The following is a 13,175-nucleotide window of genomic DNA, read 5'->3' as shown; positions in this document are numbered from 1 at the left end:
ACATACACACATCTTCATACATATAGTGACCTATTCACCGAACATAAAATATAACTACCTCTGTACCATGATAGAAAGCTGGATGTTCGGTGATCATCAGTTTCCATACACGTTCAAATAAAAGAGTTATACCAAGTCATATATAAACTGAAATATTAACTATTCTCATAAAAGGGTCGTTTACAAGTCTGTGGAATGAATCTGTTAATCTTAAGAGTCGTCTACTGTATCATGACTTGTTGAGGGTTCTTTCGGGCTGCTTTGATGGACCTGGTTTTGATGCATCAGAATAAGAGGAAGTGGTGGATAATTGCTATCTGAGTTGATGGGAGGAAGCAACAAAGGTTTTTTGGGAGGACTGAATTTGCCCATGTCTTTCCATCCTGGTCGCCTGCGAGTAAAATCAGAAATCCATGTAAGACTTAAAAACTTGTTATGAACAACAATGATCTAATTTGAGAATAGGTCTTGCTGTTGCTTAATCACCACTTTATTTTTATTTCGAGGACTGAGAGAGCAGAAGGAGAAATATCAGAGCATAGACAGTTGAAAACCGAGACAACATCATCCTGACTGCAAGGCAGGAGTAACAGAACCCAGTAAACATATCCGTACACTCATTATATCAATCCCAAATGTTGTTGAGACAGTTCTCAAGGCAAAAGGGGGTCACACATGCTATTGATTATATATAAAGACTGATTTGATTTTTCCCGATTATAATAAGTCACTCTATCCTGAAGAGTTCATGGGAATCCTGAGAAAGTGCTTTTGATTTCACATTATAATGATTTCCTTTGTTATCATATCTAATTTAATATATTTGTTATTGGACTCAGACTTTTGTACCCAATAATCTAGCCTGGTGTTGGCTTAGCGGTTAGGGTACCGGCTTGGGATCCTAGGATCCTGGGTTCAAATCCAGGTCGATCGCTGAATTAACGCCAGAGGGGTTCACTCAGCCTGTCATCCTTCCGAGGTCGGCAAATTGAGTACCAGTTCAAATTCCGTGTTTGTCGCAAAAGGTGACGAGAACAGGGTTGGCGGCAGGAAGGGCATCCGGCCATAAAACAACGCTTCAAAAAGGGGACCACGGTGCCCGAAAAAGGCCAACCCCTGCTCTGCAGGGAAAAATGGCGTCTAAAGGTGGTTCTGTAAATTCAATAATCGTTATGCCCTCCTTTTGCCTGGAAAAGTGCCTCAGCCCTTTTTGGCGTCGTTTCAATTACAGTATTCATTTATGGATTATGGTTGAGTCCGTTTTCCCCCAAAAACTTTTGGAATGCACCACAGAGCAGAATTGGACTGCTGACATAAATTTTAGCTCTCTTAAATGCATTTCCCATTCATTTATCCTGTTCAAACCACGTTTCAGTCAATAACAATGGGCTGACAGGATGGATGGCCTTGAGGTACGCACACGAAGCTCTAAGCTGGCTAGCCTGGGTTTGGATCCTGACCCAGCTATAAACTGTCATCACAGGCACTGCCCTCTGCTGGTTAGGGCAGTAATTTGGAATTTGGCCCATGTGCCGGAAAAGCTCGCCTCCTCTTCGCGAAGGACACCATGGCATCAACTTTCCTTCATAATTTTCCCCCTGCATAAGCCTTGACCTTAATTTGAATAAAAAAGGAAGAAGTGGTTAATGATAACAAACTTTACAGGCAGAGGGTCAAATGTGAGGTGTTCCATAGGAAGAGAAAAATGCTGTGTTTTTCATTCAATATCAACATCGATAGTTTGGCATGAAACATGTGGGGTCTTTGCATTATCCTATTATTTTGCATTCATACGTTTCCACAGAATAATACATACATGGTTCTGGGCCGTTGCTGAAGTGGCTTTGCTTGAACAAGTACAAGTTCTTTCAAATCATTTTGAATATCTCTCGCTGTACGAATTGCCTGAATAGAAATGGAAAACATTGTCAGAAAACTCGGTGAACTCGACTCCAAAATCCCATTGACGGTTTGAAATATCCTTGAAGAACATACTACTTTGGTCAAACAAGATCCTTAAGAACAGAATACTTTGGTCAAACATGATACTTAAGAACGGACTACTTTGGTGAAACATGATCTTTAAGAACGGACTCCTTTAGTCAAACATGATACTTAAGAACAGACTACTTTAGTCAAACATGATACTTAAGAACAGAATACTTTGGTCAAACATGATACTTAAGAATGGACTACTTTAGTCAAACATGATACTTAAGAACAGACTACTTTAGTCAAACATGATACTTAAGAACAGACTACTTTATTCAAACATGATACTTAAGAACAGAATACTTTGGTCAAACAAGATCCTTAAGAACAGACTACTTTGGTCAAACATGATACTTAAGAACAGAATACTTTGGTCAAACAAGATCCTTAAGAACAGACTACTTTGGTCAAACATGATACTTAAGAACAGACTAGGTGAAAATGGCAGAGGGAGGATGTGCAAGAGCAGTGGAGTAGGTTTCTTGGACACGTCAGCTGTTGCCGTCCGGTCCAGGAGCAGAGTCGAGGGTTGAAGGAACCTTCTCCACCTTCTCAGCTGCATAAGACACAGAGTTCAGGAGCAGTTGGGTATGACACGGAATGATAGAAACCGAGAGTGGGGTGTTGTGGGGGGACAACATTTGGAAGGAAACACTGGATTGAGGCATTCAGCCTTTTCACGAGCAGAGTTGGCTGTGGTGCCATTTGAATAGAGGGAAAGGATGGAAGGGGAGCATACAGCAGACTGCACAAGGCACCACCAGGTTTTAGAGGAGGAAGACAAGTTTGAAAATTCAATCTTGAGGTTGGGCAGATGTAGTTTTCTGGCTATCTGAAAGTGGACACACACCTGTGTACTTTTTGGAATGCATGGAGATTTCCTTCCATCGGAATTGCCTTCCAGGAAGAGAAGGCAAGTGGATTCAGAGCAACTGCCTCAGTACAAGATTCAGTGTACCATGGGCAGGAAGTAGGGTAGGATCAATTAAGACGAGATGGGATGAATCTGTGCATGAGAGAGAGCAGGTTTCTGTGGAAGAATTTCCAGGCTGAGTTAACATCAGGATCAGTAGATGTGAGAGACCAGTCCTGGTGAGAGATGGCTGCTTGCAGTCCCTGTCAATCTGCTTAAGTGAAATGCCAGACTCGCCAGCTCTCTGAAAATAGGCAGAGAGATGTTGACATTCAGAAGCTTATGATCAGATGAACCAATTGAAACAGAAGAAGCTCTCACTTAATCAAGAAGATGGGGATTAATTATGATGGGGTGGAAAATCAAAAGTGTGGGGCGGGTGGGGGAGGGAGAGGGGGAGGGGGGGAGAGGAGGAAGGAGATGGAAGTGCATGTGGGTTAATTATGAAAATCCTAGTCACCTTGGGTCATTGATTAGGTGATTTATTCCTACCCAATCTAAAGCATATCAGGCACAATAAATCACATCACTTTAAGGAAAACTATGAACATACACAGGTAAATGCAGTTATACACCAAAATGCCTTCCTTACCTGTGAGTGGTGAGATTGCACATCTGTGAAACAAAGTGATTGAGGAGATAGGTTCTTCATGGGTGGTTGTTCACCATGAGGCCTACTCCTCTGCTCTAGTCTAAATTCTGTGCCATGTGCCTCTGTAAAAAAAAAAAAAAAAAAAAAAAAAAAAAAGTTTACTTTTCATAAAATAAAAAGCAAAGCTGGCCTCCAGAGCCAGCCACAGACTGCACATCCTCAGTAGATCCAAGTCTTTCCTTGAAAAAATCAGAGCTATTCACAGTCTACAAAGCTTAGGTCCGTAACTCAATGCAGTACTGCTCTCCGCTCTGGGTTGGTGCTCCAGCATTCCATCAGCCTCTCCTGGATTCCGTGGAATCGGAAGCTCTCAAAATTTTTAGAATCTCCTGTGATGATGCCAAAACACAAGCTTTCATATTGCAGGCATGTCAGTGGTTTCTGGTTTTTTATTGGCTCTTCTCCAATATTGCTCCTTCTGCTCTCACACTCATCCGACCCTCCCGATCTAATCCAGGATGCACATGTTTTTCTGTTCTTCCCTCCTGATTAAACTTCCAAAATCCAAGATGTCTGCACACCTCAACTCTTTTTATTCCTCACTTCTCTGGTCTATGGAGCCATGTTCTGAGGCTGTTCTGTCTCATTCATTCCTCCAGAGTTCAAAGCAAGCAGCACACCACCATCTCTCATGTCAAATTATGTCCCACAATCTTTATTACCCTATTAACCTTTCCTTAACAAACCATCTCACTTGCTAGTTTCAGTGTTTCCTCTCCTCCTCCCTTTCCTTTTATGCTGTTCGTTTTCATCCCCTTTATGTTAGTTAGTTTAACCTTGCTCCTCCATGAGCTCTGGTCCTGTAAATAAATAAAAACAAGCGTTACGCCTAGGTCCCCCGTCGGTGAAGTGATGTGAGTTGACAAAGTGGAAGACGCAGAAAACATGCGATGATATGATATTTCGCTCACAAGGGTCAGACATACATGGAGGCGGCCATCTTGGATTTTGACGTGGCGACCCAATTTTCAATAGCGTTCTTCCTGATGCCTAGATACACCCACACACCAGATTAGAAGTTGGTACTTCGCTTATTTTTCAAGATATTCATCTCACAAGGTTCAGACATACATGGCATCAGACATACATGGCGGCGGCCATCTTGGATTGTGACGTGGGTTGCACCCACACATCAAATTTGAATGCGGTCCTTCGCTTATGCACGCACGCACGCCCGCACGCAAACACGCCCGCACGCACACACGGACGGACGGACGGACGGACGGACACACGGACGGAGGGGAAAACCATAGTCCCCCTTTCGCTCCGCTGTGCGACGGGGGACAATGAGAAAATAGAAATCAGTGTGAATGCATCAATGGATATACCTCAACCTGTGTCAGATGTCAACCACTATTTGATCTCAATTAACCTTTGAGTACGGGATTTTTTTTTGATAAAAATACCCCCGGTACGGGATTAATTTGGCATTACGGGAATGCAACCATGTACTGACAATCTATTTATAGGTATAGTCGATGACGTGAAGTAACGTCATCCGTACACAAAACTTTTTCGCAGGTTGCGGCACTGGACATCATCTGTACTAAAAGGGTTAAAGGGCACATCAAAAAATAAAGGGCACATCAAAAAACTGGATGGTATTCATAGAATACTTATCCTGCGCAGTCAACTTGGTGTGAGCCAAATCTTCTGTTTTTGAACGTTTTTTTTTCTTTCATCCAATATGGCTGCCAGACCACGTGAGCGACGACATCATAAAATTATATTCTCTAATATAATTGTTGCGAAGATCACGCTCAAGAAATTGCAAACTGATCAGACTAAGTGTTGTCTCTGTCAAATTATGACATCATACTTAAGGAACCAATGACGTCATTGTTAACAACACTTATTCCCAATGCAGACTTCTTTACAATGAGCCACGTTTCATTTTTTTTCCATGGAGTGGTTCCGGAGATGCAGAGGTGCAATGTTTTTCCAAGATGGCGTCTGTACCACGTGACCTATGACATCATAATTATCATTTTAAAAATTATCCAGGAGGCGACGCTCCTATGGTGAAAATTTCGTGTCCATCAGACCAACAGCTGCAGAGAACAAAAAATTCATACTGATTGGATGAAGCATTATACTTGTCGAATTACAACATTATAACGAAGACACCGATGACATCATCATTAACGTATCTTATTCACCATGGGGAGTTTTTTCCATGGAGCGGTTTCGGAGATATAGAGTTGCAATGCATTTCAATTTTTCCAAGATGGTGCATGTACCACGTGACCTATGACATCATAATAATTATTAAAATATTCTACCGGAGGAGGCGCTCCTGTGGTGAAACTTTCGTGTCCATCGGATTAACAGTTGCAGAGATTTTTTTTTTCGTACTGATCAGATCAAGCGATGTACTTGTCGAATTATGACGTCATAATAATAAAGGCACCGATGACATCATCGTTAACATATTGCTGCGGTTTTGAGATTGGCACATTGAAGTCAATAAATGTTAAAGGTTTGCCCCCCATAGTTAGTCACACAAGCAACATATAGGCCCATTTGTAGTATAGTTATGTCTTAGTATGTGTAAGAATAGGCCATTTCCCCTCTTAGTACCTGCGTTGTGTAAAGACAGGAGAATAGACCCTCCAATCATTTTGCTCCGACCTCCATTCTACCTCTATGGGCGCAATCCATCCCGCGTCCCATTTGGCTATCCACTAGTCAAGTTAACACGAGGCAGGGCCTCGAAAGGTGAAGGAGGGTTGAGCTCGGCGCGGCAGCAGTGGGGACGGTAAGAATGAACCAGCCAATCAGAGCTCGAGCGGAATGGCGTGAGAGGGCGTGGTGAAGAGCGTCTGGTGAGTTCCAGAGAGCTCGAAGGGCATGGCATATATAACCCGATGCGAAAAGCCCTCGGAAGGACTTGCAGAGAGGGAGCTTGATAACAGGACTCGTGGAGGGAAGGACTCGCAGAGGGAAGGACTTGAGAGTTATCGAGGGAGGTGCGCTGAAATGGTGCGGAATTTATGGGAGGATTCTAATGAGACGCGCTTGGAAAGGATCCTTCGCACTGTATGAACTTTGTTACGTGGAATACGTGGGCGCAGACAGGGCGTTGATAACTCACGCGGTTCGGCCAAAGCGAGTGAACGCGGCTGAGTAACCACCAGCCGCGCAAAGTCCGCCCTCTACAGTTCACTCCGAGATTACCCGCTTTGTTTGAGCGACACGATACGAGTCCCTGCCTTCGCCTACCTTCATCTTCGCGGAACGTGCCGCGTGCCGGGGACCGTGGAGAGTGAGACGGGGCCGATCCTGGACGACCAAGCCGGTGCGTTCGGCCTGAACAGCATCCTGCCCATCTGCAATCCCCGTGTGAGTGTGTGTGTCAGACGGGCCCGTTGTCCTGGGGTATTAAGTATGAGACTGTATAAGGATTGCTCTGTGTCTCTTCCTCCTGTGCTGTAAATACGTGCGTAATAATTAAACCAATTTGTTCTTCCTTTTCTTTCCAATTCGATCGCCTTTGTGATTTCTTCATTGACTAAGCGTGGTACGAATACGATCGCTCCAATCGGGTCTAGTAATTATAAATAGCGCGGATCACGTGTATGCAAACCGCTCGGCGTATCACCATCACACGTGGTTCGTGCGAGGCTTATTCCCTCGCTTCCAGGGCAGCGCTAGTACTTAGGTAACAGCGAATTTGGTCCCGAAACCCTATTTAGCGCTGTCCGGAAGGGACGTAATAGGTCTCGGGTCGCGCCAGGTCAGTAAAGACAAGGGGATTAATCCCCCCTTGGTAAGGGGAGAAGGCCGGCGACAGAGCCGCAACAATATCTTACTCCCCATGGGGAGTGCTTGACAATGAGCCACGTTTCAATTTTTTTCCATGGAGTGGTTTCGGAGATATAGAGATGTAATGTTTTTCCAAGATGGCACCCGTACCACGTGCCGTATGACGTCATAATTGTGAATAAAAAAATTATACAGGCAGTGGTGTTCCTATGGTAAAATTTTGTGTCAATCGGACCAACCGTTGCCAAGAAAATGAATTTTGAAAATGCAGACATGCACGCACGTACGCAACCGATCGCCTAAACCCTGCTTTTCGCTCCACGAGTGTCGGGTAATAAAGGTCACATCAAACAATAAAGGTCCCATGAGACAGCGTGACAGAAAAAAGAGAGACAAGTGGAAGAGACAACATCAGATACATCTAACTTGAGTTATGGGCTGCAAACTTTTTTTCAGAGGGTACATGACCTTTGATCTTTTGAACCCAATGAGTAGCAATTTCATCTTTCTATTATACTCCATACTTGTGCCAAATTCAAATCTTTCCAGAAGTTCACAAGTTATAGTGGTCACAAATATTTTCAATTGAATGCCGCATGGGCATACAATGGGGCTTAATTGATCCTATCAGCTGAATTTGGCTGATAAATGGAGCAGCGAAACTCGCATCTTCCACACAGTCTCAAACCAGACCAGGGGATGGTGGCAACATAATTGAGGGTTTGAGAATACGTTGTCTAGGTAATTCAGTCTAATTCTGACATCGAGTAATCAAAAACAAGGGCATGATCTCCAGTGCTGGCTGAATATCCAAAATGGTGGCATAAACAAATGTCACTTGATCCCATGTCATCAACTGCATAAGGTCTATTCCAGCCTTTTTTTCACAGTGCATGATTCAAATCGATTGAATATCTGCTTGTTCTGCAGAGTTTGTCAAAAGTTGCTCACCCTTTGTCATTTTTGCTCATTCATCATCATCAACTTTAAATTTTATTAAAATGGAGGACTAAGGAACCAGAATTTAATTGAGGTGAGATGCTTACACAATGTCGAGTAACTCAATACCCAATTCCCCATCCTGCTTGGGAAATCCAAAGTCATGAAAATGTTCGTGTTGAATGAGGCGGAGCAATGAACAAAAAATGAAACTAAAACGGCACTCAGTAGAGCGCATACCTCCGCTAGGCCGAACAATTTATATTTTGTATCCACTGACAGGATGGATCTGGATTCGGATCTGAACCAAAATCTAATCGCGTGTTCTTGTCATCTAACCCAACTCATCCACCAAGTTTAGTCATACATAACTCGTCCACAACTTTTTAAAATATCATGTTATATAATCGCTTTTCACCCGATCTCTCAATGGTGAAGAATCACTTTAAAAATTAAATAATCCTCGTATCCGAATCCATATTTTGATCTTCATCAAAATCGAATCAATTCAGTCTTGTCACATACCCAATCTGTCCACCAAGTTTCGTTCAAATCCGTCCATAACTTTTTGAGATATCCTGCTATATATTGTTTTTAGTACAATCACTCAATGGGGAAGAATCACTTTAAAAATTATACTAGCTGGATCCGGATCTTCACCAAAATCTAATTATTTCGTCCTTGTCACATACACTACCTCTCTGCCAAAGTTCATCCGAATTCGTCCACAACTTTTTGAAATATCTTGTTCACAGACAGACAGACAAACAGACAGACAGGGGTGGAAATCATAACCTCTACCCACATTCGGTGGCGGAGGTAATGAAATTAATATTGATGGGTTATTAACCTAGGAATATGACAAAAAGCTGCTGTTTGCTTGAGAATGATGTGATTATCTTCCAGTCTCAATGGGCTATCAGAGAAATTCACAGAAGAAATGGGTTATAAAGACATCAGCATTTTGTCAACTTTTAGTCAATTTTGTCAACATTTTTAGCTCCTCAACACATACGAGGCTTTCATCCACAGCTCAATGGAATACTGTTCCACCCTCTGGGCCGGTGCTCCTGCCTCACACCTAGCTCGGCTTCACGCTGTTGAAACCAAAGCATTCAGAATCATTGGAATCTCCTGCGATGAAGCTAACTCTGAGGGCCTTTCACTCACTCACCGCAGGTAGGTTGGTGGTCTTTCTGTCTTCTACCGACTCCTCTCCAGCCTTGTTCCCCCAGCTCGCTCTGTGCTCTGTCCCCCAAATATTCCTACAGGTCGACACAAGATCTGCCTGCAACCCACTTATGGTTAAACTGCCAAAATCTAGGCTCTCTGCTCACCTTCACTCTTTCATTCCCCTTTTCTCCCACCTCTGGAACAAACTCCCCCACTCCCTTCAATCCCACTCCTCCCTCCAGGTCTTTAAAACAGCTGTTCACCACCATCTCTTATCTTCCCCCATCCAAAACCTTGATCTTTTCCACCCCCGCTCATTCACCCCAGATACACTTTTTTTGAAATTCCAACTTCTTTCCTGGAAGTCCTTGCAGTGTTCATAAGTTTTATACCTCTCCCACCTCCCCCCAAGCCCTCTCCCTCCCACAGTTCTCTCAATGTCCCTGCTCTCAAATGTTGTGTTTGTGTCCTTCTCCCTCTCTCCCCATCTTGTCTACCGCTCCCCTTATTTTGTGTTTTATGTGTCGGTTTGACTTTTTGTGTGATTAATGTTAGCTCTTTCACGAGCCTCGAACTTGTATCCAAAAAAAAAAAAAAAAAACTACTTCTATATATATAAAGTAGAGTTGGCCTCTGTGTCTGTATCCTGATCTATGTGTGATCTCTAAGATCTCGAGAACCCGTGGACGGATTTGCGAGCGGAAAGTACTGTTCGACTCGGGATGGTCCCAGGAATGTCACGGAGACATAAAAATTTAAAAAATTTCGGGTTTTAAAATTAGCGTATTACGCATAATTAGCACTAGCAGAAGAGAGAGGGATTCGAAGGGAGGGAGCGCAGCGCTTCTAGCGCTTCTGACTACAGCACACCTTAAAATTAAAAAAACTTCGGGTTTTAAAATTAGTGTGTTACGCGTAATTAGCGCTAGCAGAAGAGAGAGGGATTCGAAGGGAGGGAGCTGTATCCTGATCTATGTATCTACAATCTCTAAGATCTCGAGAACCCGTGGACGGATTTGCGAGCGGAAAGTACTGTTCGACTCGGGATGGTCCCAGGAATGTCACGGAGACATAAACATTTACAAAATTTCGGGTTTTAAAATTAGCGTATTATTAGCACTAGCAGAAGAGAGAGGGATTCGAAGGGAGGGAGCGCAGCGCTTCTAGCGCTTCTGACTACAGCACACCTTAAAATTAAAAAAACTTCGGGTTTTAAAATTAGTGTGTTACGCGTAATTAGCGCTAGCAGAAGAGGGAGGGAATCTAAGGGAGGGAGCGCAGTGCTCCCTCCAGCGCTTCTGTTAGCGTAATTAGCGTATTTCGGAACGTTAATTTTTCAACTTCATTATTCGGAATCAGTACGTCCCAGAGAACCTTCGTAACGTTACTTTTTCAACTTCATCCGATTGACATGGGACCAACGGCATGTGACAAAGAGTGAAACATACAGGCTACATTTATTTGACGACAATGAGTTCCGACTTCCGACCTCGGTGGGATGACAGGCTGAGTCAACCCCCCTGGTGTGAAGGGGGAGGAGGAGGGGAGGGGGAAGAGAAGGGGAGGGGAACGAGGGAAGGGAAGGGAGGTGGGAGGGGGGAGGGGGAGGGGGAGGGGGAGGGGGAGGGGGAGGGTGAGGGGAAGGGGGAGGGGAGGGGGGGGAGGGGAAAGGGGGGGGAGGGGGAGGGGAGGGGCCCTTCTTCCCCTGGGCACCCCCGCACCCTTCCCTCCCCCCTTCCCCTCCCCCCCTCCCCCCCTTCCCCCTCCCCCCCATTCCCCTCCCCTCCTCTTCCCCCTCCCCTCCTCCTCCCCCGCTTCCCCCTCCCCCCCTCCCCCCCGTTCCCCTCCCCCCTCCCCCCCGTTCCCCTCCCCTCCTCTTCCCCCTCCCCTCCTCCTCCCACTCCCGTGCAAAGCCGGGTACCTCTGCTAGTTCTTTATAAAGATCATATAGCATCCAGTATACTTGGAAAGAAAAAATAGGAGATGAGGGGGACAAAATAGTGACTACAGCCCCTTAAACTGATTTTGTTTCCTTGTATCATCATGTTTCTTAAAATTATTCATCTTACCTGTCATCAACGCTCTCATGAATACACCGAGTGTCTCGCCAAGACCCCCTCGTACTTCCAGCAAGCCTTGCCAAAGCTCATCAAATAGGATATCAATAACTTGCTGCTTGATGTGGACTGTTTGTGAATCAGGTATCAGGTTTCCATCAGGATGTGAATTGCAGGCTGCCTCTGCTCCTTCAGTCACGTGCTCTGAATCTTGCCACTGATAAGTATCACTGGAAAATAAGAGTACATTGCATGCATTGTACAAGGTAACCATTATTCCCAATATGTGGCATCACTACATTGATACGAAAAGCATCATTCTGCTGCTTTTGGGAGACATTAAATCGACTATTCTAGCTGCAATAGTATGTACCTCGGCACATGTGATGTGAATTGTATGGAACTGTCACTTTCAACCAAACTTCCAGGCTCACTGCTCACCTTCACTCATTCGTTCCTCTTTTTCTCACCTGTGGAACCAACTTCCACATCCTCTTCAAATTCATTCTCCCCTCCGGGTCTTCAAGACAGCTGTTCACCACCACCTCAGATTGTCCCCCGTTCAGACCCATGATCATTTTTACTTTTACCCTCGTTAATCCCTCCTCCTTCCAAATTTCCAGTTTTCCCTCCTGAGATTTCCTTCTGCATCCATCTTGTCCACCCCACCCCATGTGTCCTCTCCTGCCCCTCCCTCTCCACACCTATTGTTTGTCCAAGTCTGCCACTATCTTGGCCTTCAACTCTGCTGTTTGCATTTGGTCCCTCTCTCACTGTTCCTTTTGTCGTGTTACATCCTCATCCATTCAGTGTATTAATTATAGCCCTTCCACAAGCCTCGACTGAATATGAAATATGAATGATCGTTTTGAGGCCATTTTTCCCCGCTAAAGCAGGGGTTAGCCTTGTGGGCCCCATGACCTCATGGTTCCCTTTTTGAGGCAGTTTTTATGGCCGGATGCCCTTCCTGACGCCAACCCTTAGTCACCTCTTATGATGAGCAGGGATACGGTGTACCTATTCTAAACCGGGGTACACACCGGGATCATTCATCCCAGCAAGCTGGTATTCAATTTGCCGACCTCGGAAGGATGACAGTCTGAGTCAACCCCCCTGGTGTTAATTCAGCGATCGACCCGGATTCGAACTCAGGATCCTAGGATCCCAAGCCGGCACCCTAACCGCTAAGCCAACACCAGGGGTTACACCAACACCTCGACTATGCATACAAAAAAAAAAAAAAAAAGTAAAATGTGACTTTGAAGGAACTGCGCTCCAACGCGAGTCGAAAGAATTGACGCGACCAAAGACGGAATTCGTCCGAGTTGCTTTATTGAAACAAAACAGCTCAGGTATTCTGACAAGCCCGTTTTTCGGGCAACAATATATATACACATTTATGTCGGGAAGTTTGCCCGGCAAAAGCTATACCGGGCATGCCCGGGTATCAAGGGCGAGCCTTGGAAAGGCGAGTCTGGACCTGCCCGGGCGTGTTTCGCTGCGGCCTGGCAAGTCGAGGCTGGGCGTGCCCGGGCGCTCTGGGCGAGCACTGGAAAGGCGATAGCGGGCATGCCCGGACGCTCTGGGCGAGCCCTGGAAAGGCGATAGCGGGCATGCCCGGACGCTCTGGGCGAGCCCTGGAAAGGCGATAGCGGGCATGCCCGGACGCTCTGGGCGAGCCCTG

General features: G+C 45.1%; 1 protein-coding gene across 5 annotated transcripts in view; it reads right to left on the bottom strand.

The window, feature by feature from the left end:
* The window catches only part of LOC137424752 (uncharacterized), a 62,985-nt gene that overhangs the window by 742 nt on the left and 49,068 nt on the right, over nt 1–13,175 (bottom strand). For 2 of the 5 annotated variants that reach the window (XM_068112517.2, XM_068112519.2), the window contains exons 6-9: nt 11,504–11,721; nt 3,498–3,619; nt 1,817–1,905; nt 1–391 (exon numbers count right to left, since the gene is read on the bottom strand). The exon at nt 1–391 is cut by the window's left edge and continues 742 nt beyond it. In XM_068112517.2, the coding sequence (XP_067968618.2) occupies nt 211–391; nt 1,817–1,905; nt 3,498–3,619; nt 11,504–11,721 (610 nt within the window). In that variant the 3' untranslated portion in view covers nt 1–210. The other 3 variants (XR_010983979.2, XR_010983978.2, XM_068112518.2) reach the window with 3 other exon arrangements.

Source organism: Myxine glutinosa, chromosome 4, assembly GCF_964187855.1.
Source record: "Myxine glutinosa chromosome 4, kmMyxGlut1.1, whole genome shotgun sequence".
Taxonomy (NCBI): Eukaryota; Metazoa; Chordata; class Myxini; order Myxiniformes; family Myxinidae; genus Myxine; species Myxine glutinosa.
This window is presented reverse-complemented; position numbering and strand designations above follow the sequence as displayed.